General features: G+C 42.5%; 4 protein-coding genes and 1 long non-coding RNA gene across 9 annotated transcripts; 2 read left to right on the top strand and 3 right to left on the bottom strand.

Annotated features, from left to right (window-relative positions):
• Positions 1–1,443: 1,443 nt before the first annotated feature.
• On the bottom strand, positions 1,444–3,318 carry wdr74 (WD repeat domain 74). Its single transcript, XM_086080313.1, has 2 exons — positions 2,596–3,318; positions 1,444–2,273 (listed from the first exon to the last, which is right to left on the bottom strand). The coding sequence occupies exons 1-2, from the start codon at positions 3,205–3,207 to the stop codon at positions 1,590–1,592; spliced, it is 1,296 nt and encodes a 431-aa protein (XP_085936439.1). The 5' UTR covers positions 3,208–3,318; the 3' UTR covers positions 1,444–1,589.
• Positions 3,319–3,723: 405 nt separating this feature from the next.
• Positions 3,724–11,687, top strand: iws1 (interacts with SUPT6H, CTD assembly factor 1). The gene is made up of 15 exons (XM_086080589.1): positions 3,724–3,956; positions 4,779–4,861; positions 5,148–6,138; positions 6,547–6,606; positions 6,943–7,153; positions 7,307–7,364; positions 7,595–7,701; positions 8,235–8,385; positions 8,463–8,545; positions 8,635–8,764; positions 8,987–9,104; positions 9,187–9,298; positions 10,355–10,411; positions 10,868–10,979; positions 11,181–11,687. The coding sequence occupies exons 1-15, from the start codon at positions 3,914–3,916 to the stop codon at positions 11,304–11,306; spliced, it is 2,442 nt and encodes an 813-aa protein (XP_085936715.1). The 5' UTR covers positions 3,724–3,913; the 3' UTR covers positions 11,307–11,687.
• LOC147171453 (uncharacterized) lies at positions 8,068–12,716 on the bottom strand. The gene is made up of 4 exons (XR_015095576.1): positions 12,433–12,716; positions 11,540–11,667; positions 10,331–10,394; positions 8,068–8,755 (listed from the first exon to the last, which is right to left on the bottom strand). It is a non-coding gene; the product is annotated as an uncharacterized LOC147171453 (long non-coding RNA).
• gmnc (geminin coiled-coil domain containing) lies at positions 11,802–25,560 on the top strand. Of its 3 annotated transcripts, XM_086080590.1 has the most exons (8): positions 11,802–12,203; positions 13,061–13,158; positions 13,698–13,877; positions 19,651–19,713; positions 23,466–23,584; positions 23,714–23,796; positions 23,915–24,031; positions 24,129–25,559. In XM_086080590.1, the coding sequence occupies exons 5-8, from the start codon at positions 23,494–23,496 to the stop codon at positions 24,801–24,803; spliced, it is 966 nt and encodes a 321-aa protein (XP_085936716.1). In that variant the 5' UTR covers positions 11,802–12,203; positions 13,061–13,158; positions 13,698–13,877; positions 19,651–19,713; positions 23,466–23,493; the 3' UTR covers positions 24,804–25,559. The 3 variants fall into 3 exon arrangements, with proteins under 3 accessions (XP_085936716.1, XP_085936717.1, XP_085936718.1); XM_086080591.1 differs by lacking the exon at positions 19,651–19,713 and having other exon boundaries at positions 11,802–13,158; positions 23,866–24,031; positions 24,129–25,560; XM_086080592.1 differs by lacking the exons at positions 11,802–12,203; positions 13,061–13,158; positions 13,698–13,877 and having other exon boundaries at positions 19,652–19,713; positions 23,866–24,031; positions 24,129–25,560.
• ostn (osteocrin) lies at positions 12,733–16,236 on the bottom strand. Of its 3 annotated transcripts, XM_086080595.1 has the most exons (5): positions 16,196–16,236; positions 15,186–15,275; positions 13,651–13,859; positions 13,015–13,124; positions 12,733–12,945 (listed from the first exon to the last, which is right to left on the bottom strand). In XM_086080595.1, the coding sequence occupies exons 2-4, from the start codon at positions 15,273–15,275 to the stop codon at positions 13,040–13,042; spliced, it is 384 nt and encodes a 127-aa protein (XP_085936721.1). In that variant the 5' UTR covers positions 16,196–16,236; the 3' UTR covers positions 12,733–12,945; positions 13,015–13,039. The 3 variants fall into 3 exon arrangements, with proteins under 3 accessions (XP_085936721.1, XP_085936719.1, XP_085936720.1); XM_086080593.1 differs by lacking the exon at positions 16,196–16,236 and having other exon boundaries at positions 15,186–15,494; XM_086080594.1 differs by lacking the exon at positions 16,196–16,236 and having other exon boundaries at positions 12,733–13,124; positions 15,186–15,497.
• Positions 25,561–27,558: the final 1,998 nt, after the last annotated feature.

The following is a 27,558-nucleotide window of genomic DNA, read 5'->3' as shown; positions in this document are numbered from 1 at the left end:
TCTACCACTGAGCCATGTCGCCCCCATCAATATAACAGCACGCCAAAATCATGTTCGATCACTAAGTTAAGACTGATTTTTATTTTTTATTGCCGAATGATATCGACTAAAATGTGAGCAAGACCAATAGTATTGATTTGTGAAAATATATTAAATTGACCATATTTGGACAGCAGACAGATGGAATTGAATACGGCAATAAGCAAACAATAAGCCTGTGTAGTACTTTGAATCAGTTTCCTTTAGCGCCACTATCAGGCCAAGACTAGAAGTGCATTAATCTGGCTGAGTTGCTAACACGCTGATGGTCAACCAGAGCTTTGAAAACTTTAGTGCTCAAGGGCTACAGTTGATTTTTAAAACAGATAGATGGGTCAACTCATTTGTAGAAGGTAAAAAAAAAAAACTTGCATATGTAGTAAATGTTTATTTTAAATAATACTTTATAGTTTTTTAAACTTTATTTGGAATTATAAATAACCAATTTAAATACACATTAAATGTGTAATATAACATTTTTCATTTTAATATAATGAATTGTATTTTTAATTAAAGTAAACATATTTAACCTACCTAGTAAAAATAATACTATTGGTTAATGTTAATAATTGACCAATTATTTAATAAAAATAAATGTTAGATGTATGGGTAAAAATAATACTTTTACCAATAGGTTTCCAATAAATCAGTTAACCAATATTAACTATTACCACTATTATTAGTTATTACATTAACAATGATTGTGTTTATCTATCTGTCCTTTTATGGGAACATAAATATTGTTTGTGAAGTAGTTGACATGAGCGTAAGCCGTTCTTGTTACCCATCATGCATCTGAATGTTACACTCAAACAGTAAAAAGTGAAAACTTTTGTGAGGGAACACATACTTGTTAGCCTCACAGCTAAGCTAACATAAAAAGGTGGCATTTTCAACGTTTACTAGGTCAGAAAGGGAACTTTTGCCTCGTTTAACCACTTCATCACTTTGGAGGTCACGTTTACCTAGCAGCTATATTGCTTTTTTTTTTTTGATGTTTTAAAGCGAACTTCTTACACTGCTGCTAACACGTTTGTTGTGGTCATCTTACTTTGGAATTACAAATGAGTTGCTGTGAAAAAAATAAGTCATTTCAATGTCTACTAGGTTGTATACATTTCATTTTTGACTGTTACTAATGTATCTGTGTATTAAACATAATTTAAAACCACAAAGTCTTAAATACATTACTCCCAAAACATTTGGGATTTTGGTATTGGGTGTACTGTAATTTCAGGATGAACCTAAAATGCAATGTTTACACAAAACTGTACAATAGAGTTTTTTTACAAAAATTGATTAGAATCAGAAATTATTTTTGATGCTTTCCTTCAAATTTAATGACTCTTCCCTGGACTTGATGCGTTCATTGACCGTTGTATTTTCCTGTTAGCAAAACATCTGTAGGCACAAAAAGTTTTTAATACATGTGATAAAATGACAAATGATGCAAATCCTACAAGAAACACTTGCACGGGACCATCTCGCTCTTAGTCTGAGGAGCGCGGACTTTTAAATGTCCTACGCTCTGAGCGCACTACAAACGCCTCTCAGGCTTGAGCTTTCTTTCGCTTTCTCTTGTTCTTCTGCGTCTGTTCCTCTTCCTCTGGTGTTTTTTTCTCTGGATTCTCTCCCCCCTCCCCTGAAGTATCACTCAATGCTTCCCTTTTGGAGTTCTCTCCTTCCTCATCTTCTGTTTTCTGCGTGGGATTCTCACCACCTGATGCTTTCCTTTTAGGATCGTCCTCTTGCTCCTCCGATGTTTTTCTCTTGAGATTCTCCTCTCGCTCCTCCACCTGCTCCATGGCGTCCCACACTTCGTCCACTTCCTCCTCCTCCTTCACCTCCTGCTCGGCGCCCCCCTGGGAGCCCGCCGGCTCCTCCAGCTGTCGGCTGGCGAGCAGCAAGCAGTTGAGGCGGGATTTCAGATAAACCTTGTGCTGCACCCGCCGGTCCTCCAGGCTGTGGATCCGCAAGAAGCGGTCCAGGCCGCAGGACGCCACCAGGGGTTGCGAGGCATGGCACTGCAGACCTCTAACGCCCCCGGACAGGCCCTTGAAGCACCCCCGCACCAGGCCTTTTCGCAAGTCCAGTACGGCGATCTGACCATGCGTGTTGCCTACCACCGCCGAGCCTCCCGCAGCGGGAAGAGACAACGCCGTCAGCGGATACTCCCCGAAGGTAGCCTCCAGGACGGGGCGACGTTGAGGTGTTGAGGGGTCGTACACGTGCACCTGGTGGGACAAAGCAAATATAAATAATGTATAATGAGTAGGTAGGACTGAACAATTAAATTTATATTGGCAAAACTAAAAACCCTTCGGCCTTAGCCACAGGTGCTTACAACCGGCAGGTAAACGAGCCGGTTGAGGTCGGATGTAATTATACACACTGACCAGGACCAAAAGAAACTATAACGAATGGCGATAAATATATATATTTTTTTAACACAAAAAAATATAATAAATCAAAATGTTCAAACTATGTAAACCTTGTCTTTTTGTTTAGGTTAAAAGGGTCTGTTTTTCAACGGAGTCCAGCAACTTGCGGACTCACTTGGTGGTATCCCGTGCAGGTGACCACTTTGTCGGATCCCGGTATGAAGGCCATGTCTTTGACCCAGTGCGGCTGCCGTAGACTCAGCCAGTCGTCCCGCAGGTTCTTAGCGGTGAACACGGGCTTTTCGGGATTCTCCAGGTCCCACACTTTAAGACAATTGTCCTTGCCGCCGGTCGCCACTTTGTGCCGGTGCTCCGGGTTCTGCCTCATGCGGGTCACGTCGCTACCTACGCGGATCTCCGTGGCGGGCTCGCTGCTCTCGTCCCTCCACACTCGGAGCAAGCCGCTCTCCACGCATGTTACCAGCGTTGCGCCACTATCCAGCACCGCCAGCCCGACGAAATAGCCCTCGGCAGGATCGCCGCAGCTACGCATGTCGGTGAAGGCTCCCTTCTCCACGCTGAATGTCTTGACGGTTCCGTCCACGGCGGCGACCATCAGCTCGCTCTCGGCCGCGTCGGCCCAGCACAGCGTCCGGACCTCGTGCTGGCGGCTCAGCTGCGAGCTGTCGCAGAAGTTGAAGGCTTGTCTGCGGGACACGCTGACGCCCTTCAGGATGCCGGTCTCCGAGCCCAGCCACACGGTGCACGACCGGCTGTTTTCGCCCATCTCGCGGGTTCGAGGACAGCGTCTACGCGGTGAAGTGGCGTGATTTGATTCGAAACACTTTGTTGACTTCTTGATCCAAACACGCGTTTCCTCGTCGGTGCCGAGTCGCCCGTCAATGACGTCATTAAAATATTTATTCTCCTTTGGTGTTTTTGGCGTTTGGTGCTTTATCGCCACCTACTGGAATGGTTGAATGCAGAAATAAAAGCACGAAGAAAAGTTGATTTGTTTGTGTTTTTGTTTTATTTTTAACTTTGCGAGTCAGACACTGAAATGGGCTATACAATCAATCAGTTACTCCTTAAAATACATGATGTCATAAAATGGGACGATACCTGCCGTTTGACGTTAAATTGGGTGTGTGCGTCATTTCTTTTCCGAGTTTGCACTGTTTTGATGTGACTTTTTTGGTATTTACAGTTGAATGGGCAATTTATTCTATGAAGCATAAAAATGAGAACGAAATGATTGTCCGTTTGTTTGTTACGTCACTACAAGGCGCCGGTAACCACTGCGCATGCGTATATGGCCAGGCCGCTCCATTTTGGCTCGTCGTCTCCCTACTTCAAGCGGTCACCGAGTTGGCAGCCTATCGTCTTTTTTCCTTTATGTTTTGTTTGACTGCCTCGATAGAAACGAAGCGTGGATAACAAAAGAGCTGTCACGCTTTCTTTTAGTCTATACTTGAAGCCGTCTTCGGCTACAAATGGACGGAGAAGAGGACGAATTCATGTCTGGGAGCCATTCCGGTAAACACTTTTGTCTTTGCTACATAACAAGCTCACGCAGTTCTTTCATAATACTAAATCTCATTTGCATTCGTATACACCCAGTGTTTATTTTTATTTTACCACGTCTATAGAGACCTACTTGCGTCTACTTTACACCTAGGAAGAAGTGTTTCAGAAAATGCGTATTGTTCATCCTCCAGGAAACGGTATAATAGGACATACACCTCACGTATTTAAAAGTGAAGTTGGAGCCCATCTCCTATATTAAGAATCTTAACTATTCTGACTGGTAATAGTACACGTCTTCCCAATGTGTCACAGTTATAAGTGATGTCAGGATTAAAGTTACTTTTTCCCCGCGGTGGTTATTTTGCCGTGAATCGCGCGAGAACTGAAAGTATAAATTCAGCGCTGGTGAATGTGTTCCATCTCGTAGCCGAGAGGGTAGATCGCTCGCCCAGAAGGTGCTATTTACTGCGCTGTACCATTTTATTTATTATTTTTATTTGTTTACTATGTTTACAGTTTATTATGCAGTTGAACATTTTCGATGTTGCTAGTGACGAATCTGCAAACAAAATTAATGGACTAATATTGTCCTATCGGCCACAGCTGGAATCAGAAATCGGTTAATCTCAAAACCAGTTTAATCGTAACACTGCATCCTCAACCTAATCTTATCACGGTAAAATAGCCATTCACGGCAGGCCAAGAATTCCAATTGACCAATCAGAGACGTTAAAGGCAAAATGACACAAGCAGGAGAGTTGATAGTCAAGACAAAATAACCACTGCCTTTTGTTTTGGCTTTTTTATTTTTATTAATGGTTTATCTCACAGATGACGGTGGTGGAACTCCAGTTCAGGATGAACATCAGGCGTCGGACGGCGAGGACATGAGCAGCAACAAACATAATTCTGAGGTCAGACCTAATGATTTAGTAGGATTTGTGTAAGCATGAATAAATTGTTGATTATTTGCTAAATTAATAAGCTTTAAAAATATATATATTTTGACGTATAACTTTCTTCAAACCCGTTGATTAGACTGAAAGAGAAGTGCAATGCATGGATCTTTGCACATAGCCAGGAGGTTTACTTCCTTCTGGAGTGTCTTAACTTCTTCTGATACTTGGGCTGTTTGCCAGAAGCAGGGCAGCAGGGTTTTAAAAAGTTACAGTGACATGATTTTATTGTTTGTGTCATCAGGACGAGGGCAGCAATGACGAGGAGGCACCTTACAACAAACGGCGGGCTGACAGTGACTCCGACAATGACGTCCGACGAGGTGGCGACAGCGACTCGGAGGGTGAAGCGCCCCGTCACCATGGCGACAACGACAAGGGAAGCGACTCGGAGGCGGAGGCTCCCGTTGCTCGCCGCAACGACCATGGAAGCGACTCCGAGGCTGAGGGTCCCGTTCAGCGCAACGACCATGGAAGCGACTCCGAGGCTGAGGGTCCCGGTCGCCACAATAACCAGGGAAGCGGCTCGGAATCTGAGGCCCCCGTTCGCCGTCATGACAAGGGGAGCGACTCTGAGGCTGAGGGTCCCGGTCGCCACAATAACCAGGGAAGCGGCTCGGAATCTGAGGCCCCCGTTCGCCGTCATGACAAGGGGAGCGACTCGGAGGCTGAGGCTCCCGCTCGCCGCAACGACCAGGGGAGCGACTCGGAGGTGGAACGTCCAAGGCCCGCCGACAGCGACGATGATGACGACTCCGTGGGCAAACGCAGGATGAGCGTGTCAGAGGACGACGACGAGAGGCCGTTCAAACATGCCGCCTCGGACAACGAGGAAAAGGAGGCGTCATCCCCCGCCAAGCGCAGGGGAAGCAGCTCGGACATGGAGGAGGGCGCCGGCAAAGCAGCAGCTGTGGAGAGTGACTCTGATAACGAGGACGCCAAAGCTAAATCCGCCGCTGACAGTGACTCTGACACAGAGACGCCGGCCAGGCGCAAGGCGCCGGCAGCTGCGCTGGACTCTGATGATGATGCTGAGTCCGACATGCGACAGGGAGAGGTTGAGAAGGCGGAGGGAGGCAAGTGGAAGGCCGTCATGCGGTCGGACAGCGAGGAAGAGGAGGAGGAGGACGGCGGTAAGGGAAGGAAGAACGCCGACAATGTCGCGGGAAGTGACGGCGAAGCGCAAGCTGCGCGGAAAGCCTCGGACAACAGCGACGATGATGATGAGCAGCCAGGTAACAATGTCAAAATACTGCCGACCACCCCCGAGGCTTCATTATGACATTTGTAGAAAATTGAATAAAGTTGAACAGTTGCTATCCAGGGATTTGGAGGAGGTGGCTGCACGGTGGCTTAGTGGTAAGCATAGCTGCCTCGCAGCTGAGAGATCCCTGGTTTGAATCTGGGCTCTGGCGTTCCTGTGTGGAGATTGCATGTTGTATGTTTTTCGTCCAACATACCAAAAAAGTCAGCACGTAATCTTAGTTGAAGATTCAACATTTTTTGGAAGTGTGATTGTGAGCGGGGAAAGTTGTCGTTTTGTGCCCCGAGGAGAAAGTTGTGTTGGTGCAAACGTGTTGTAAATGGAGGTGCTAATCAGCCAGTCAATCAATTAATCAGTATTGGATGTTCATGTGTTGTAGTGAAGAGGAAGAAGGCCATCCTGTCAGACAGTGAGGAAGACGAGGAGACGGAAAAACCAGGTGAGACAATAGGCGTCCGACTTTTCTTCTTAAAATGTGTTACTTTTTTATTAATGTGTCCTATGAAATAATTGGTTAATTTATTTATTAATTCATATAAATATTTATAAAATAAAACATTTTTAGTCAAACATTTAACCTTGTTTATTATATATATTTTTTAAACAAATAGTTAATTAGAATTTACTGTAAGTAATCTTCAATAATAGTACTAAAAACATTTGAACTAATATTCTATTATTTTAGTTTACATCCACATTAGAATACTTTTTTTTTTTTTTTCTCATGTCATGATTGAGCTTGATACAAAATTGTCCGGTCTTGTTGCATCGTCAGCTGTTAAGAGAAGTCGCGCAGTTTCCGATGACAACAACTCAGACAGTGACGCAGAGTCGGGCGGGATCGATAAGAGCATGGCGGCCAAGCTTCGGGAGCTGGGTTCCGACAGCGGCAGCGACGACGATCTCCGCTCCAAGGTTGCGTCGGAGAACAAGGACGAGAAGGCGCTCTTTGGGAGCGACAGCGACGACGATGACAACCAGGAGGAGTGAGTGCGACGTACAATACACCCCCCCCCCACACACACACACACAGTGTTCATAAAACTTTTTTTTCTTAACCTTTTTAAAACCTTTCGTTCAGACCAGTGTGGCTTCAAGTGATTTAATATCTCTGATCTGATCCTTGTGTGTCTTTTAAGGAAAATGATCGCAGACATCTTTGGAGAATCTGGAGATGAGGAGGAGGAAGAGTTCACGGTGAGTATACCACATAGTGCAGCACGAGCTTTTGTAGAAAGAAATTAAATTACATTTTGATGGCAATCTGAATTAAGATGCAGATGAAGAAATATATTGCGTGAGACTGCATTGCAATAAGATTGAACTTTTCTCCTATCTTTCAAATGCTCTTTTGCATCGTATATTTTTTGTTCACAGTCTTTGTAAAGAATGGAAGATGCTAATGCTACATTTGTGCTTGTGTGCAGGGCTTCAACCAGGAGGATCTGGAGGGCGACAAGAAGGAGGTTAAGGAGACGCAGCATCGGGTGGAGGACTCGGACTCCGACGAGGGCGTCCGCCGCAGAGGCCAAGAGTAAGTGTCGCACAAGCGCGCAGCACGTCTGCCCACTTGTCGCGCACTCGAATGATAATATTTAAGAATGGGGCCGCATAAACACTGTTGAGAAAAAGTTAGTTTGGTGTTTTTTCTGTAAAACTATCAATAATGGAATAAATATTTCAAGAAAAATTATATATAAATTTTTTTTTACATTTTTTTTTAGAAAAACTATTCTGATATATTACACTATTTAAAAAATATATGCTTATGGTTGGTATCTTTTTATACAAAGTAAAAAAAAAAAACTTTATATAAAATAATAAAATAAATATTACCACATTACACTTGTATTTATTTTTCAAGTTAAGTACAATGTGTCAATCAATTTGTAATTTAAAAAAACAAGCTGATATTGTAATATTTTGTGCTTTAAATATGTTGAACCGCATATTGAATTGATATTTGGCCTGTTTTATAAACACAAAAACGTTTGCACATCCCTGTCGTAAACCCAAGAGCGCTTTCATCGTTGGTAACTCGTGCCTTTTTACTTTGTGTGTCTTCAGCACCAGCTTCATGTCTGACTTTGACATCATGCTGGCTCGCAAGAAGGCCATGAGCGGCAAGCGGCGGCGGCACCGTGACGGGGGAACGTTTATCAGCGACGCCGACGACGTGGTCAGCGCCATGATCACCAAAATGAACGAGGCCGCAGAGGTCTGACCGGCAAATGAAATCAAAACAGACTATAAGATGCTTCCACTTATTAATAGTCTCAACTTCATTACGTTCAGGAGGACAGAACGTTGAACAGTGCCAAGAAACCGGCGCTGAAGAAGCTCACTCTACTGCCCCAAGTGGTCATGCACCTAAAAAAGTATTTGTTTATGAATTTACAGTGACTATAGGCGACTGTCGATGCAGATTTCTGCAAATTAATTAATGATTAATGATGTGCTTTCTCAGGCAGGACCTGAAGGATACATTTATCGACAGCGGCGTCATGTCGGCCATCAAGGAGTGGATCAGCCCGCTTCCCGACAAGTCGCTGCCGGCGCTTCGGATCCGAGAGGAGCTGCTCAGGATCCTGCAGGAAGTGAGCACAAAGGCGTTTATGGTAGCGTTGTGTATTGCTTTGTGTGAGCGCGTAAGCCTGAGGCCTCTGCCCCAACCGGCACACCAAAGCACATCGTCTCGTTGCCATGGAGACGACCTCAACCACGCTGCCACCTCTCGATGGGAGCAAAACATTAGATTTGACCATTAAAGCCTGCATTGTGGTAACTGGTTACCTTGCAATCCCCATCGTTGCCTTCAGCTGCCCAGCGTCAGTCAGGAAACGCTGAAGCACAGTGGGATCGGTCGCGCCGTCATGTTCCTGTACAAGCACCCCAAAGAGTCCAGATCCAACAAAGACCTGGCCCTCAAGCTCATTAGTAAGTTCCCCTCATCACACAGCCCGCCTCTTCCTTGTTCTTCATTCCCGTAAAAACCTCACTCCCCGCCGTTGCGTCACAGACGAGTGGTCGCGGCCCATCTTCGGCCTGACGTCCAACTACAAGGGAATGACGCGAGAGGAGCGGCAGCAGCGTGACCTGGACCAGCAGATGCCTCAGCGCAGGCGACTCAGGTAGCGCAGGCGTTCACTTCCTGTTTCTCGGCTGCACTTCCTGCCTTAATGTTTCCGTTTCCACCTGTAATACGCTGACTAGCTTGAGTCCTCACTTCATCATCATCATCATCATCAACAGTAGGGCTGGGAGAAATGGCCTTAAAATATGTCCTTTTTTTAAAAAAAATAATCTGATTTAAACCACTGGAGAGAAAAAAAAGCAAATGACATTATTTTCTCTCCTTGGGGGGCGGGGGGGGGGGGGGGACTAATCGATAAATGGATAACTCGCCCAGCCCTACTTTCCATTGTCTGCTGTCCTCCTTTTCTTCCCACTCTTTCCTCCTTTTCCTACTCTTCCTCTTCTTCATCCTCCTCAGTCAGCCTCAGAAGGTGGAGAGGGCGGAGGAACCGGACGTCTTCTCTCCACCCAGCAGGTTCTCTCATCACTATCATCACGCATGTTACATGTGAACAACATGTGACCGCCTCACTCGACTTGCTTGTTCTCATTCCTTCGCCTTATTTGGAGTTCAGTGTGTGTGACCATTTACGGTCCCCAAATAGCGACATGGAAGATTTTGGGTGATGTCCAAATCGGATGAGTTTTGAGGCGTTGGCTGTTAGGTTACGTTGATGAATTAGGTGTGTTGTTGCTTGTTCACCAACATGCGTGCGTTTCAATCCGCCATCGCAGGTTTGAAGTGGCAGGGCAACAACGGTGGAATCTTGGTTTTCATGATTAATCCTTTCCGAAAAGTCCCGACTAAATCCAAATTGTACGCCTGAGGGCCTCATACTGAGAAATCAAATAACCTAAAGGCCTCTATAAAATTATTTCATTTTCATATTTTATTTAAGTTGAGCATTCCCTTTTCACATTTTTTTCCCCCCGGTAGTTAGGGTGAAACCAAGGTTCGAATGTAACTCAAGGTGGTCCAAACGCGTCATGCGTGTTTGGGTGTGACGTCACACCGGCTGATTTGCAGTGGGCAATAACCGCATGCGAGTTGGGCCGAGCAGATCCGGTTGTGTCCGCGCTGACCTTACCTTCTTCATTCTTTGTCTCCTCAGCGCTGGAGGACAGACCCCTCGTCGAGACCTGGAGAAACAGCTGACGGGAGAGGAGAAGTAAGATTAGTGGAGAAGATTCGACTAAAAGTGTCGTTTCCGTGTGATCTGGTGCCTCTGTTGCCATGGTAACCCCCCCCCCCCCCCCTGTGTTGTAAGAATGAGCAGTGACGGGGTTGTGCTGCCATTATGGATGCACCTTTCCCAGACAAGAGTACAAGTACTTGTATTTGAGTACTCGCTGGGACAGAGTACCAATATCTGATAATGCCATTATGTCTTGCTATTGTGGAGAAAATGATTTTCTTTTAATCAGCCATGCTTCAAAAACACAAACATTTCTTGAACATACCATTTTGGAAAAATGAATCTCATAGTTACGTTAGTAACAACCAAATAAATAAATAATACAAAGCAAACTTGTCATGACAGTCAGGGTTCCTTTTAAAAATAATAACATAATTCTTTAGAAATGTGTTAATATGTGTGTGTGTGCGCTTGTGCTCATGTCCACAGAGCGCTCCGACCAGGCGACCCGGGCTTCTGCGCCAGGGCTCGAGTACCGATGCCCTCCAACAAAGACTACGTCGTCCGACCCAAATGGAACGTGGAGATGGAGTCCAGCAGGGTGACTGATTGTTTTGAAACTTTTCACAATCATAATCTTCAGTGGAGATTTGCAAATCAATAATGTCGGGCTGTCACTAAAGAATCGTTTTAGAATCGGTTAGCGTATTAATTATTTCATTGGTTAATCTGGTTTAAAAAAAACAAACTAAAATGCCTGGCAATTTGGGGGAAAAAAAGAGTTCCACGTTTCTCTCCCCAGGGTTCTATGAAGAAGGGGATGACACGGGTGGACAAGCAGATGCGCCGCCTCACAGACATCCGCCGCCTCACAAAGACGGGACACGCCGTTAAAATCAGTGTGGAGGGAAATCGCATGCCACTCTGATTTCAACCGCTTTAGGAATTGTTTTTGTTGAATTTCAGTGCTTTTCTCACTTTATTTTTTTTTATGTTTGGTTCAGCTCTACAATGTTGCCATTTTTAAGTCCCATCCATTAGGACTGTCCGCTTGGTCACATGGTCTCGGTTGTCCCCATCATAAATTAAAATATGCTGTCCTCTATTCTAAAGGACTAGAGTATCAAATAATGGTCGAGGCCTGAGTGAGGCAGAAATTACACGGGAGTGATGTCACATCCTCTCTGCTGCTGCTCCAATCAGGCCCCCTCATGTAATGCTGATGTCCCAGCTTGTCCAGGGTCACTTTGTAGAGTCTTTTTGTTCTTTTCTGGGTCCAGGATAATTTTCTAAATAAAAACAAAAAAAAATAAAACCAACTGGCCTCTTCTTCTCACATATGCTTAAATAAGATTATATCATTGTCATCATAATATGATCTGTTCATGCCTCTGAAACATTTGGTGCTCATGTTAGGGGGGAGACTTAAGATAAACAGATTGTAACATGTGAGACATGCCCTGCTCTGAACAAACCTGTGATGCTAGAAATTCCGTATTGTACATGAAGTAACCACGCTCTTCCTTGAGCTGATACACATTCATTTAAAAACATGCTGGATATCTAGATATAAAGATTCCATATGATAAAAGGAATGCCTTTTTTCCCCCCGAATATTTTTCACTCGATATGACGTCATCGCATTGCAGTTGTGGCGGGAAGGACCGCGTCGTGTTTTGAGAAACAGAAATGGCGATGATTCTATCCTGTTAAGTTTAGAAACCTCCATAATTCACACGACCGTCGAACGAACAATTACCTGAACACCCAACGTGAATGTTCAAAGTGGTTGGACCGACCATCATGATGTCTTCACAGTGGTAAAGTCAGGGACGTATTTTGTACTTCATATTTGTGTGTGTTATTGTTAGCTTGCTGTTAGAAGTTACACAAGTTATCCTTGCTAAAACAAAGTGTCCGGCCACTTTAATAAGATAGCCATTTAGTACACCACAGAAAAATTTACATTCATGTGTTTTTTCCCCCATTAATGTTTAGGTGGCAGCGTCATAAAATAACACGTCTGAGCGTGCGAGTTTCTTTAGAAAACTTACGTGGAAGACAATACATCCGGGTACTTTGTGGCGTCTAAAAAAAACAACGGCCATTTGCTGTTGGTGTTGGGGAAGGCATCCCGATGTGTTGTTTTCTTTGCGTCTAAACTATGTAGTATTTTGTATTAAAATCTGCAAAAGTGTTAACCCCACAAACAATTAAGCACAAATACAAAATAAATACACTGGCAAGGAGCTACATCCTGAAGTCATTCAGTAGGCCATCCAACACATGCTAACAGTAGCAGTAGGCTACATACAGTAATTACACTTAACAAAACCAGTTTTTCTTTCTTTCATTCTTTAATATTTTTGTACAATTACACACAGTACAATTTTTTTCTTTATTAAAAATATAACTTTTTTTTTTAAGGAGCAGAAACAGATTTCGACACATTTCGGAACATTTATTTTGTATTTAAAGTATAAAAAAAAAAGGTTGTTTTTCTGCTTTGGTTTCCAAGTGCATTGATTGACGGGTGGCGAGCATTGTAGCTGCTGATTGGCTGCAATCTGTGACAAGGGGCGGAGCATACTTAGTAACAATCGTGAAATGAGTGATGTGACAGTGACCTGCAGTACCTTAAGTGTCCAGAGGTGGGGTTACTTAGCCTCTCCTGTTTGGCAGGTGTCTCATCCCAATCCTGTCCATGGGAGGAAGGCTGAGGCGTCGCCGGGGCAACTCAATCACTCTGATAGCCACACAAATTGACAACTATACTTCAGGTACTACACAATATCTTTTTCAGTTTCTTTTTTTTTTACACACCAATAGAGACACAATGGGGGGGAAAGCACCAAGCAAGAACTAAGTTATAATCTTATAAGGATAAATGATTTTCTAATTAAAAAGTCGTGAGAATAAAGTCAAAATGTAACATGGAAAAGTCAAGCTATTCTCAGAAAATTTCTACTTTTTCCACTTTTTCTCAGAATACAACTCTTTGTTACTCTTGATAGATTACGTTGTTTTAAAAATAATAATAATAATAACATTACTATTTTTTTCCCTAAATATAAAAAAAAAATACTACCTCTCAATACCTTGCTTTTTCCTCAGTGATTAAATGCTGTTTGTTTTTTCATACAACTATTAAGAACAATTATAAATTATAATATAATATGCTGTTATATATATTATTTAGATTACTACCTTTTTCTTTAAAAAAAAAGAAGAAGTTTTTCCATGAGCTCTTTTTCTTTTCAGTGTATTCTGACCTCTGCCTGTTTGCCGTATGTTTGGTATTGGCGGTGCCGATGGACAGCCGATCCAGCAGCGATCCGTTCCCGGGGAAACTCGTCTTCCTCTTGGGCTCCGTGACGTCGTTCTCCGCCTTCGCGCGACGATCCGGTCGGAGCATTTTGGTCCTGTCCGGGTGGACTAATGCGGCCGGCCCGGACCACATCGGCGCGTCGTCGTCTACATTCTGGAAACACCAACACAGGTGGGTGGGATCAGGTTGGTTCAAGGTGCACCACATGGACAAAAGTATTGGGACACCTGGAGTTTTTTCTTCTTTTGTGGCTACAACAGTAATAATACACTGTAAAAATAATAAAGCAATAACAAATTTGCTAAAATTACCTTTTGTGTTGAATAATTAATTATATTCATCTATGTGAAACATTGACGTCCACGTAACAGAAATTTTCAACAAAGTTGAAAAGAGATAAATATCCGATATGCGAGATTTTAGTTCTATAAATCTCGGCAAGTGTTGACATATTCAAATGATCGCTTCTACAGCATTCCCTGGAAATCACAGGTGAGCAATTTTTAGAACAGGTCCATGAGCGACTTATGTGGTCTTTGGGAAGGGCACAAAGTTGATGATAAAGACTCTTATCCAATGTCTAATTGATTTAAAAGTGTAATTCAACATAAATAAATAACACTCATACTAACAACAATGATACACAAATACAAAATTTTAGTTGAATTTAAGTACGTATTTGATTAGTGAAAACAAAATTTTTACTCTCATAAATTCAACCTTTTTGTTAATTGAATTTGCCTGGCTAAGTATATTACTTTTAATTTTAAAAAAAAATACATCCACAATATATTTATTTATTTTATTTTATTTTACTTTTTTGATTAAAAAAAAAATCTATAAAATTTGACCTTTTTGCGAAAAAAGAAAAGAAAGGGCTTATATTAAAAAATAAACTCCTTTACACCAGCAGATGAAATGTCTTTAGAGAAAAATAGGCCAAGAACATGACCTTGATACTTGACTTTTCATGTATTGTGACAGACCAAAAATATCAAGTATAGTAGAACTAGAAAGTCCTTTGATGTTCTTATTCAAAAAAGTCTTCTGTTATGACCACAAAGTCGGAATCCGTAATAATTGACAACATTTCTTCAATCTCCTTCATAAATTTACAAATAATTTCAAGAATAACCTTTGGATCATCTTTTACGAAAGATCATCCTCTCAACTGTCTACGTTCCTTCTCTTATTTTATTTGCTAGTCTTATGCCCAGTTATTGGCCAATAAGAGATGGGCATTTTATTTATTAATGGTGCATATTTTGACATACTTTGAGCAAAGCTTGAGAAGCCCAACCTAACAGGTGCTGGTGATGGATTACGAATGTGCTCGCGAGTGCACAGCAAATGATTGACACCTTGTCAGTCACGTCTTATGTCTCTGGTAGTTTGTTCTTCCGTGGGCATGGAGTTTTCTTAAAAATAAAACCCTGCAAACTCCCTCTTTAATTCTCTTCATAGTGGCGTACAGCTGACCTGTTGTCGAACCGTCGACTCACGGGCGTTGCATTCAGGCGCATTGATGGACAGCAGACAGATGAAAAGCAGAGAGCCGCACAAGTGCATCTGCAACACACGGCGCCCAAAACGCATCACTAGTCCGACACTCACGACCTGGACGTTAGCATATTAGCCTACAAACACATTTGCGCCGCGCGCTAACACCTGGAGCAGAATCCGCACACTCACGCACACACTCACACGTACACACGCAGGCCACTTTTAGCTCTGCTGACTGGGATGCGTATTGTCCAGCAACATCAGGCTAATTTTAGCATTTTCCATCCCTGCAAATAAACGACTTTTGACCGTCCAAAAACGAGCTCCCCCAAGACACACGCGCGCACACGCTAGCGCACGCACACAGAACCAGGAAAGACACACATGCCGCCGACGTCAAACACATTCTTGACGATGCACAATGTATGTTCACGTGCACACACACACACACACACACACACACACTGCTGATGCATGTCCCATTCATGACGCACACGCACACACAGTGAATTCTTCCATTCACAAAAATACACTGGTCTTTCCTGACCTTCATTTTCAATATCAGACAGACTTTGTTAAAGATGTTTAAGTGAAAACTAACATTGAATGTTTACATTTTATATATATATATAAAACACTGATGTATAGTGATGAATAAATTAACATTTATGTGTCTGAATAAAATATTTCTTGATTGATGATTCCACATTGAGATGTGCTGATTGATGCACCAGGATAAGCTACAAATATTAAAATAACACAAACACGAAAATCATGCAAATAAAAAGCTCAAATTATTTAGCTGTAAAAAATAAGTGTCGTATCTAAGATCAATCGATATCCGCCTATGATCTGCGGCAGGCATTTGAAATAATTGACATAATCAATAATAGTGCGAATCATGCTGCAACAGGTGAGAAAATGAATTAGAATCGTATAGTGGAACAGCATGCACACACCTGCGCGCACGCGCATACATGCGTTACCTTCAACGTGTCCTCTTGTCTTTTGCCCTGTGCAGACTTGATGTCAGGTTTTATAGCAGCTGTCTGTCTGTCTTTCCAATGTGCAGCCTCTCATGTGACATCACTTCCTGTACCCCCTTTCCACTGTGTAATGTGTAAATGTGTGTGTGATGGCGTCATCAGGTGAATTAGCCCTTAATAATAAACATTGCCGCAACTTACTGAAAGTTTCGACCAGCTCCATGTGTATCCATATGTCTGTATTCAACTTTAAAAAGATCTGACTTGCGTGGCTTTAGCGGTGGACATGATTTTGCTTTTTGCTTTGTGTTTCCGTCGCCACGGGCAGCAGCCTCCACCCCGTCCGCGTCAGCCGTCAGCCCTCTCGGGGGGCCTTGTGACCTCCATCTCCTCGTCTCGCTCGCCCTCATTGAGAAAACACACCTGCGCTATTAATAGCGGCTAACGCGCTAATAATGACGGAAATAACCGGACCGCTAATTGGCGACGACCTTCTCGGGTCGCACTGATGTCATTCTACGCCCTCCACGCCCCCACTTTTCCTCCATGCAGCATTCTTGAACACATTCATATCAGGCTCCGTTTTTCATGTGTGGTCGTTTATGATCACATATACGAATAATCAGTTGGTTGGCAAGACAATGAAAACACACACATTTTTTAAATTTGTTTTATTTTTACTTATTTTATTTTTTAACCTTTTAGCCAGGCAAAACAAATCTTTATTTGGATGCTTATTGTACTGCTCTTTGCCATCAAGTTCGCTAGCTATCAACTGCTCCTTTGCTAGCATTCCACCTTAGAAAGTGTTTGTTTTTTTTAGCAAATAGTTGTTAGTTAGCGACAACAGAAAAAATCCTGACTAGTTGAGTTTGTGTACGGTGAGTCATGACTAGGCCAAGGTTCACTTTAATGATGTTTGTTGTCAGCGATGCTAAGCTACGTAATACGCAGAACAACTCTATCCCTGACATGAAATGGGGGTACTGAACAGAATCGGAAGAAATTCCCACATTCCATTAATAAAGTGCTTGAACTGAAATGTACCTCTTAAAGGATCAAGGAAATGCATTCCAATATAAAAAAGCACATTCGCATCCAAGTGTGACAACAACATGCTAGCATTTTGCCCCTTTCCCAGAAGAGACACAATCGCTGACTAATACCTGGAAGACAATGCGTCACCTCTTCTTGTTCCAATCCAGTTCTTTATTAAACACGCATTGCTTGCCAGGAACGAGTTAGACACCATGAGGTAATAAATTCAGAAGAATGATTCAGATCTTTAAACCCAAGCCATCACAGATGGACTTCAGGTTATTCTGCACCTGCGACCTAGAATTTTTGACTATGTAGTCTTAATCCGTTTTCTAACGTCTAAATCTGTCTATCTGGTTTTGAACCACATCCCCTCTGGTTCCGATTTAGCTCCCTTAAAACGTCAACTTTCTTGAATTCTGACTTAAATCCCCTTGAACCTCACCCATCTGTGGTTCTTACTTAAATCCTGGAGAACAGTCGTCCTCCAAATGTGGCACGAGTACCACAAGAGGTACGTGGGCTCCCACTAGTGGTATGCAAAAGTAAAACTGGAATAGATGTTTTCAAACTGTGCATAATAGAATGGCAAAGTTTTGTGTGTTAAATACATTGAAGTTGAATCATTAGGGTGTGCTGTAGTTTTTATTTTCCTGTATTTAAGTAGCATCAATATTAAATTGGGCCCTACTATTGTATTTGGATATTGGTCATTATGGTGGTACTTGGATATCTAAGAAAAAAATTTAGGCGGTACTTGGTGTGAATATGTTTGAGAATCACTGCCCTATAGAACCTAAACTCTCTGTGGCTCTGAATTAAATCCCTTTGAACTACAACTTTCTGTAAATCTGACCTAAATCTCAACCTCAACTCTGTTGTTCTGAACTAAATCCCCTAGAACAGGGGTGGGCAAATTCGGTCCTCGAGGGCCGGAGTCCTGCAGGTTTTGCATGTTTCCCTTCTCCAACACAGCTGATATATGATCAGCTCATCAGCAAGCTCTGCATACGCCTGATAACGATCCTGTTGATTGGAATCAGCTTGTGTTGGAAATGGGAACCCTCCAAAACTTGCAGGACTCTGGCCCTCGAGGACCGAGTTTGCCCACCCCTGCCCTAGACCATCACTGATCTGTGGTTCCGACTCATTCTCATTAATTTTGTGCTTTTCAGCTGTCTTCTCCAAACGATTTGGTCTACTCCTGAGCTTTCTTTATAATTATAACCGTGTTTTTCCTCCTAACATAAAGATACCCTTTACAGATCTCTATACAACCATCTAGCAGCTGAGGTTTAAGGTAGCCTACAAGCAGTAAGGATCATCGAGGATGATCCTCAGTTCCACTTAACGGGCACTGTGGGGTAGCAGTGAACAGGACTAATCCCCTTTTAGTGTTTTTACAGTAGATGAAAGGCCTCAACATGATGATAGTGAAAATCAAGCCCAAATTCAATTTGTTTTTGAAAATATTTTTTAGCAGTGTCGTGTTCAAACCTGACCTTAGGAACTCAAAGCCTGAGATGAGCCAGAATTTAAGCACAAGACATGTTTTCTTAGCATGGCTGCTGTCTGAGCACCTTTTCAACTCCAGTGTGTGCGCCTCCTGTCCAGTAGGTGGCAGCGATGAAACGAGGGGATAGCTGTGATGTTCTGCCAAGCTATGTTAGCACAGCATGCTAATAGTAAAGTCATGCGGGTTATAACGCTTGCCGTGTTGGATTCCTATTGACGATAAAGAGTCTAAAATGTGGATTCTAAAGATTTGTTTTCACCGAGTACCCTACAACATAATTACTTGGTAGCGCAATAGAAGGTGGCCGAAAAGATGGTACACTAATTAGCAGGAGCGGACCGACCAATTAGACGCGCAACGTGGGATGTTGCCTCTAAAGAAAAAAAAAAGATAAAAATCATCTTTACAGTAATTCCAAATTATTGTTGAAACTGATCAATTGCCCAGTTCAAACACATATACACACACGCACACATGCATTGCTAATGTGATACAGGTCATGTGGGTCATTAACGCATTTGCTTAATGACTGGACTTTGAGGATGTCAATCACAGGACCTCGTGTTCATTGCGTTTCATTCATGGCGGACTTAATTGTAACACAATACGCACGCACATACAGGCAGACTTATCCAATCTCTGAAGGTCTTGTTCTAACTCAACAAAAAGACGTTCACAATGCTCACGTCTGACACGCGCCGGCGGGTACCGCTATCAAACAACCAATCAGAAGACTCACAGGCTGCTGATGTGGTCCGGCGCGCGGGTAGGCATGCCGCCGGGCGACACCCGAGCCTTCTCGCTGTTAGTAACGTGTCATTACGCCGCCGCTCACGGTGGAAATAATCCTCATGATATAATGTTTGTGGATGATTGTAACAAGACCGCAATTCTTTTGCAGGCGTGAAGGTGGAGCATCCGACAGGAGAAAAGGTCGTCGAAACTCGGATTGGAAGTCATTGAGGTTTGAGGAGTCTCGTTTTGTAAACTGGTATTTTGGGTGAAACCAAACCTTGTTGTACTTCTGGACTTCTAAAGGACAGAAAAAGCTAGAAGCAAATTTATTTTCTGGAGAAAGAAGCAATGCTATTCTTCTTTTGTGCTGTCGCAGAACACTTCTGAAGGATCAGTCAAAATGGCTGCCAGTCTGGTTTGTAAACACCTGGCATTGAATGAGTTAAAATAAGCATCCCCTGAGTGTCTCCGCCAATGACTTTGCAGCATTTCAGGGCAAAATAACCACTTCGGCCAAAGCACTAATATGGCAAAGGCAAATGTAAGCAGAGCTGCAGTGCTAGCACATATTAGCGTTAGCAGCAGTAGCTTTTGATAATCATGTAATAATTTTTCTATGTCATGCTATGTCACTACACTAATTGGCAAGTGTGTTTTTAGTTACTGGCTAGATGGAGAAACTGCTCACATTCACCAGTGATATTGCACTGGGATCGATTTGTGCTCGCTTTTAATAAGCTAACAATGTTAGCATCTCTTAAATGACACTTGCTCTCGCTTGGGCCAGGACCTGTCGCGGTCGGTCAATGCAGAATTTTCCATAGCATCCGCCTCAGATCTTGTCCTGGTTGATCGATGCAGAACCTCACTTTGATCATCGCCACTAAGCGACCCCTCTGAGCTGCGGAGGAGAAGCGGCAGTAAAACAGGCCAAAATCCAGAAGGCAGTGAGTAAGGCAGCAGTCAATTTGCATACTGAGTGGGGTTTTACTAAATGCGAGACTGCAAAATCAAGTCCAAAGTCCATATGTAAACTTTTCCACAGAGGTAGGTATTTTGGTTAGTTACTGAATCCCAAAAAAGGGAACGTTCTCGAACCTGCTGACTTGGTTTTAACCCTGGCTAAAAGACCAGCATGATGAGCGTAGTTCTCCAGATGGAGCATACGTTTGACTTTGTGGTTTAATTTGGCACTCAATGATGGGTGGGCAGTCACTCTTACACACACAAACTTATTTATACACACCAGAAGTCAATTTTTCCTCTTGAAAGCAGCTGCTTGGACCCCGGGGCGAGGGAGCTTGGAGGTGTGTAGGTGACGTGTCGCTCGCTCGTCCTCATGGGTGCTTTAATTGGCCTCCCGCTCTCAGCGGGCTACCATTATTTGGGGGTCTTAGCTGAGATTAGCGGCAACAAGCTCTCACATAATCACTACTTTCTTATGAACGCACATACACGGAAAACAATGTTGGTGCGTGTGTGTGTCTGTAATTGTGCAGTGACCTTCTGTACAGAAGTCAAACGCTCCATCTTAGTGTCTTTAGTTCATCTCCACAGGGGACACTCAAGGTTAACCAGGCAGGCTAACGCGCTAATATGCTATAGTTTTGCGATTATGTTGTAGAATGCATTGCGATAATAATAACTAAATGTTCTCCATGTTTTCAAAAACACATCAGGTTAGTTAAAGTTGATGCTGCCTTTGTTTCCTAAAACACATTAGGTTTGTTCAAGACTCCCAGTTGTATTCCAAGTTGACCAAAAACAAAAGCTAACTGCTAACGTTGACGCGCGTCAAGGGCCTGCCGCTCTCCCGTCAAAGGAGTCCAGCGGCGAGCAGACTGCCGGCAGCCAGGCAGTCGCCGTTGTTGTCCAACAAATCCCGTCGGCTGTCCTCCTCCCGTCATTAGGTTCCCAGCGGGGACGCAAAACGGGAGGCGGGCCGGGCGGGATTTAGCATCTGTGCTCACACCCGGAGTTAGACCACCAGGTAGACAACCTGTTGTCCCATAAATTGCTTATTTTGGATTTTGGACACACATTTTAATCTGGACTAGAAAATGCACCAATGTCAGATTCTGACGGGATCCTAACTGAGAGCAAAAATTCAGCTTTTAAATTGTTTTGAAATGTTTGGGTAAATAAATGATGTTTCTTATGCTACTTAACTAGTTATCTGCCTGTGTAGCAAGTCTATATAGTATGTACTTTTACCCTCATAGCACATAGCAAGCGCTCATTTTAAGACAAACTTAAAGTAACGTGTTATATAACGGTTCGATGAAACCAAAGTTGAATTTGGGGTCTGCCCGCCGGCCCGCCTAGCCCAGGTTCCGCTACAGGCCAGCAGCTGGGTAATCCCACGTCCCGCAGCAGGCCTCTGGCGTTCGTCCGACGACGGCAACTTGGGGGCTAATTGGAAAAGGAGCGACTTAGCGTGTCGCCGCAGCAAAAGCCGGACATGAAAGTGGCTAGCCTGCTGAGTGACCCGCCCACCTGACACATACGCACAAAGTGACCGCTGAATTTGATTTGTACATATGGCGAACACAAGCATCTCGTGCCATTCCATAATAATAAGCATGGTTACAACGTGGACCTCAACACATGACACAGCTGCCAAGCATGATGGCAAATGTCACGGTAAATACATGGTGTCATCAGTAATATCCTTATGTCCTACATTTATTTGTGTCCATGCTTTATGTCCTCATCTGATCTACTTGTGTCCTATAGCTACTTCCCCTATTTTCTCTTTTGAGTGTCATAAATCTACTCTTTTTTTGTGTCCTGCACATTTTGTCCTTTTTTTGTGTTTTCATCTGTCATGTGTGTGCAAATATAATTGTCTTAAAATCCTTTCAGACAGTAAATTGGCATTAAGATCCTCGGCTGCTCACGTGATTTTCTACATGCATGGAGGAATGACGTCACAAGCAGGCAATGAATATGATTGGGCAAGCTGTGATTAGTTGTCTTGCGTTTCTTAAGTAGCGGGTATGTGTGTGCGCGCGTGACTTTTATAGTGAGCAGAGGATCTTCACGTGCCCTTTTTATATTCTGCTATTTTTTTTCCACGTTAAAATATTTATAACTTTTTTTTTAAACTTGCTGTGACTGGACGTTAGCGGCGCGCGTGCACGCGGAGAACATCAGTGGCTGCGCGTGTCTGCGGTGAGTTCACTTTCACTTGTATGTCGGTGCCTTTCATGCTTCACGCTGTGGCAAGAAATATTTATATTGTTTATCTTTGTTTATCTTTACATTTTTTACGATTTACTGAATCACTCAAGACGACATTCATTTGGATTCTCTTTCAAATGTTTTTAGATGATAATCGTCATAATTAGTAGTATAGGCCTACATATTTTTTGCAATGCTTTTGATTGCACGTGAACCACATGAACGTAAAAATAAATTCTGAACATGTTTTAGTATTTTTTTCCCCCACCTGATGTTGCGTCAATATATTACCAGTAGTACACGTGTTACTATGTTAAAACTCGTTTCGCTTCAACGTGTTTTGCAGTATTTGAGGAGTTTTATAGATATAGTTAAAGAGGACATGAATGTAGTTGGTGTGATGGCAGAAGATGCAGAGGACAGGGTTAGATGGAGGCAACTGATTCGCTGTAGCGACCCCTCAAGGCAAAAGCCGAAAGGAAAAGAAGTGTAGTGTAATATATTTACAGTATTTGTGTAGTATAATATATGTAAATTTCAATGTTTTGTATGCAGTAAATTTAATAAAATAGTTACAAAAATAATTTGAAATAATTATTTTTAAAATACAACAAATAAATTAAATATGTTAAACTGTATTATTTGTATTCTCTTGTATTTTTTTTCATTTGATGCTTTATTCTAAAATTAAAAATGTGTAAATCTTGTTTTTACATATTTTGTATTCGACAAAGTTTTATTGATTTTTTTTAGTATGTATTTCATTTTTAAAATAATGCACAGTTTGTACACTTTCAGAGAAATCCTTGGCTCCTCGTCTGTTTCCATGGAAACCCTAACCTCCACGTGGTCTCCTATCGATCAATGTGACGTCACCAATGTTGGAGAAAAGCGTCACAGTTCCCCGCGTGGCTGGGGTCAGTCGAAAAATAAATGTGCATGTTTTTTAAAGTAATTTTTAAATTATTATATTTTTACGAGGTGGTCAATTGTAAATGAATTCAGGCTTAAATTGATGTTAAAAGTTAATTGTGCGTGCGTGCCAGAGGAGTGTGTGTTTAGCAGGTCTCCCCCTGCTGGTGGACTGTGGTCAGAGCAGTTCTCCCCTCACCTCCAAAGGAACAAACAGGTAGCATGCTAATATATGCAACATGTTAATTGTATGACAAAACAAATTAAAATGTGTTTGTTTGAACAGAAAATTGCTAAATGTAGTGTATGTGTGTGTATGGAATGGTCGCTGCCAGCTTGAGGAGACGCTGCTGCAGCGGGAGGAGGAACTGAGCCGCCTCCAGGAGGAGAACGACAAACTGCGAAAATTCCTCAACTCGTCTTTTGTCAGAAACTTGGAAGACAAAGCTAAAGTGAGACAAACTTTTACACTTTGGCCTTGTTTTGAGACAGATGATGTGTTGGTGCACACAGCAGTCACTCAGAACGCAAATCAATGTTGTTGTGCAGAGGTTGAGCTCCGACAGGACCAGGAATCTAAACAGGAAGTGGCCGTACCATGTTGGCTCTTTCCAAAACTCCTCTGGGCACCACCTTCAGGTCAGTAAGCGTGTCTGCCGAAACCTCAGCGCTGAGTTCAGTTCCGCCGAGTCCAGTTTCTCCTCTTACGATCCCACACTGGACCTTTGGGTTCTGAAGACTCTTGGTCTGAAGGACCCAGACACCATAGACACATCATCTTTGCCAACTGCGTACCAGCAAAACTTAGCGTTCTCACCGGTCGCCGGCCAAATCGAGAGCGACCGGTCAGACTGCAGCTACGGGAGCGCTGGTCCACAAAGCCCTCTTGCCCTCATGACGTCCACTCCTAACCACACAAGTCCGCCATCGGGACCCCAGTTCTCCGAGGAGACTCACTTCAGCCAGTCTCCTTTCAGCACTCCGGTCCAGAACTGGACTTTGACCCCGCAGAGTCGGTCACAATTTGGTCAGTGTGAAGGTGGACATTCGGACTTGGCCTTCGCAATGTCCCTGAGCCCCGCCACTAGCGTTAAGACACTCAGCTATCCTCAGGGGCAGGCTTTTGTCAGAAGGGACCCCCAAGGACGCTGCAACTTCACTTGGTTGCCCACGCACACACCTCCAGAAACCAGAACCCAGGAGGTGGACTTTGGAAGGGCGTAGAACCCTAGAGCTGACTCAAGGATACTCACAAATAACTTATTTATCGCCAACTGAGAACAAGTTTTTGACTTGTGCCGTTTATCCTTCCAAAGTCACCGTAGTTGAACGTCCCGGTCGCTAAGCTAATAACTGCAGTCAACTACCTGGCAAAGTCTCGATGAAAAGAGTCACACTGAAGTACGTCGGAATAGAAATTGCAACACCACCGACGACCACATTGGAGGGCTTCACTAAATTCATTTTGTCTCTTTAACACCACCGTAGTTGGGCATCTTTGTTGCTAAGCTAATGGCCCAAACGTATTGGTACCTTTGTCACTAGACAGCGAACCAGGAAAAACTGTCAAGAGGGTTCCTGTCGCTAAGCTAATTAGCTCTAGTGAACTACTGACACAATTTGGATGACAAGTAGTTTTGAATTTGAAATTCTAACACTACGATAGAGAGCTTCACCTTCGTCTTTTGAGCCTTTAAGGCCACCGTAGGTGCATGTTTAACTTGCTAAGCTAATAGCTGTGGTTTCATGTCAGTTGTTGGTCAGCTGAATCAGAACACATTTGACTTTTGCCTTCTGTCCTTTTAAGGCCACAGTACTCGGGTGTCTAGGTTGCTAAATTGATTGTTTGTAGGAAGAAATAAACATGGTAATGTATATTTGAAATTGAAATATAGTATCGCTGATAGGCTTTACACAGAAGAGCTAAATAAAATGCATTTTGTCCCTTTTGGCCACGAGTTGAGCGTCTTGGTTGCTAAGCTAACATTTCACCTGTAAAGCAAGTGAAAAGTTCTATGATTTAATAAAAATGTTGTTCAAGTAACTTATGACTTCCACACTCACACTTTTGTGCTTGTCCATAACCAAAATAATTATTTCACTGATAAAAACAAGTCAATATAATGTACAGCATATTTTTGTACATGCATGCTAAACATTTCATTTAACTGAAAAGACACTCGTAATTGTAAAAAATAATAATAATGATAATAATAGCGAAAAATTTGTCATTACACACAGAAGCAGTAAAATTGTCATAATTTCATATTTGTTTAAATGCTAAAAACAGCACAATAATTCCGAAAATTTAAATTACAATTTTGACATTGACAGTAGTGACGAACCTATCCCAATTATTAAAAAAAAGAAAAATAATGAAAAGTTGTATTTCATTTTTTATGCTATAAACAACAAAAATGAGACAGCAAAATAGTAATGAAAAAAATAAAAAAAATGAAAGTTCGTCATTACAATTTAGAGACCATAAAGAAAATAAGAACTAGTTATTTATTACATTTGGAATTAAAATGCAAGAATCAGTGTTTGATCGAAAGCATTTGCGCCGAAGCACGTTAGCATGTTAGCCGCTCCTTAGCTCACTTACAAGCTCGGGCGTAGTACCGCCTCCTGGTGTTTCACAACAGTTGGTGGTCCATGGTTCCCCTGGAGACACCCGCCTCCCCACTTCTCCCCTCAATGGAGAGGGTTCATCTCCCTGGGGGTGTCCCCGAAAGAACGAGCCCGGTCCCTCGAGATGCGTTGGGGAGGCCGCGCGGAAGTGGGGTGTCCGAGTGGTCTATAGCTAATAACACGGTGAGGCCGGGGGGGCCGCAGATGTCAGCCAGATTGGTCGCATTTGAGCGGAACGCGGGAATGTGAAGGAGGGTGTGGTGGGGATCACACAGAGATCACGCGGGGACCCTCTCCGCTGACGGGTCATTAAGGAGGACGGACATGAAACTCAATCCGTCCTCGGACGAGCAGGTTGACAGCTTGATCACTCAACAGGTCCTACAGTATGACGCCCACCAACCACCCTAAAAAAAACAAAAAAAAACACTAATGAGTCAACACTTCTCATAACTCACTATTTCTCAGAGGCGTGCTGAGCAAAAAAGAATTCTGTCATGAAGAAACTCACGACAAAAAGGAAACAAGACATGACTCGGGGAAAGTTTTTAAGGTAACACTAACCTTACATTGGCCTAATCCTTAACTCATTCACTGCCATCGACGGCTATAGACGTCAAAAATTCATTTGAACTTTTTCTATATGTTTAAAATGTTTTCCCACTTTTGTTTGTACATTTAGAACAGATATAAAATTTGTGATTAATTGTGAGTTTTTTTAGTTGATCAGGGGCAGGCAAAACAAAATGTACTTCTTTCTGTCCCATTTCATTATTTTGCTTACTTGGAATTTGAATATTTGTTTCTTAAAAAAAGAAGAAGAACAGATTATTAAAAAAAAAAAAATTAAAATAAAAAAGAAAGAAAGAAGAAAAGATTATTACAAATTAGGAGCGTCAGGGATGAATTTTTTTCCGTAATTAATCGCATGACTTCACTAGTTAACTCACGGTTAATCAAATAAAAAATGTAATCGCCTGACGCCCCTCGTTTTTAATAATCTTTTCTTCTTTTTCTTATTTTAAAAAAAATAAAAGATAATAAAAAATAAAAAAATGAATTACAATTACTTTTGAAAAAAGAACAAAAGATGATTAAAAATTAGGGGCGTCAGGCAATTAATTTTTTTGTAATTAATCGCATGACTTCACTAGATAACTCACGATTATTCAAAATTTTTATATCTGTTCTAAATGTACAATATTTTTTTTCTAGGTTTTCATACTTTTGTTAACAAAAGTGGAAAAAATGTTAAACTAATAGAAATAGTTCAAATTAATTTTTGACGTCTATGGCCGTCAATGGCAGTGAATGAGTTAATATCCTCACTGGTAACACTCGCCCCTAA

The sequence above is a fragment of the Leptonotus elevatus genome, chromosome 7 (assembly GCF_054856555.1).
Source record: "Leptonotus elevatus isolate MCC_2025b chromosome 7, RoL_Lele_1.0, whole genome shotgun sequence".
NCBI classification, from domain to species: domain Eukaryota; kingdom Metazoa; phylum Chordata; class Actinopteri; order Syngnathiformes; family Syngnathidae; genus Leptonotus; species Leptonotus elevatus.
Note: the sequence above shows the minus strand (reverse complement) of the source record. Positions and strands in the feature narration are given on the sequence as shown.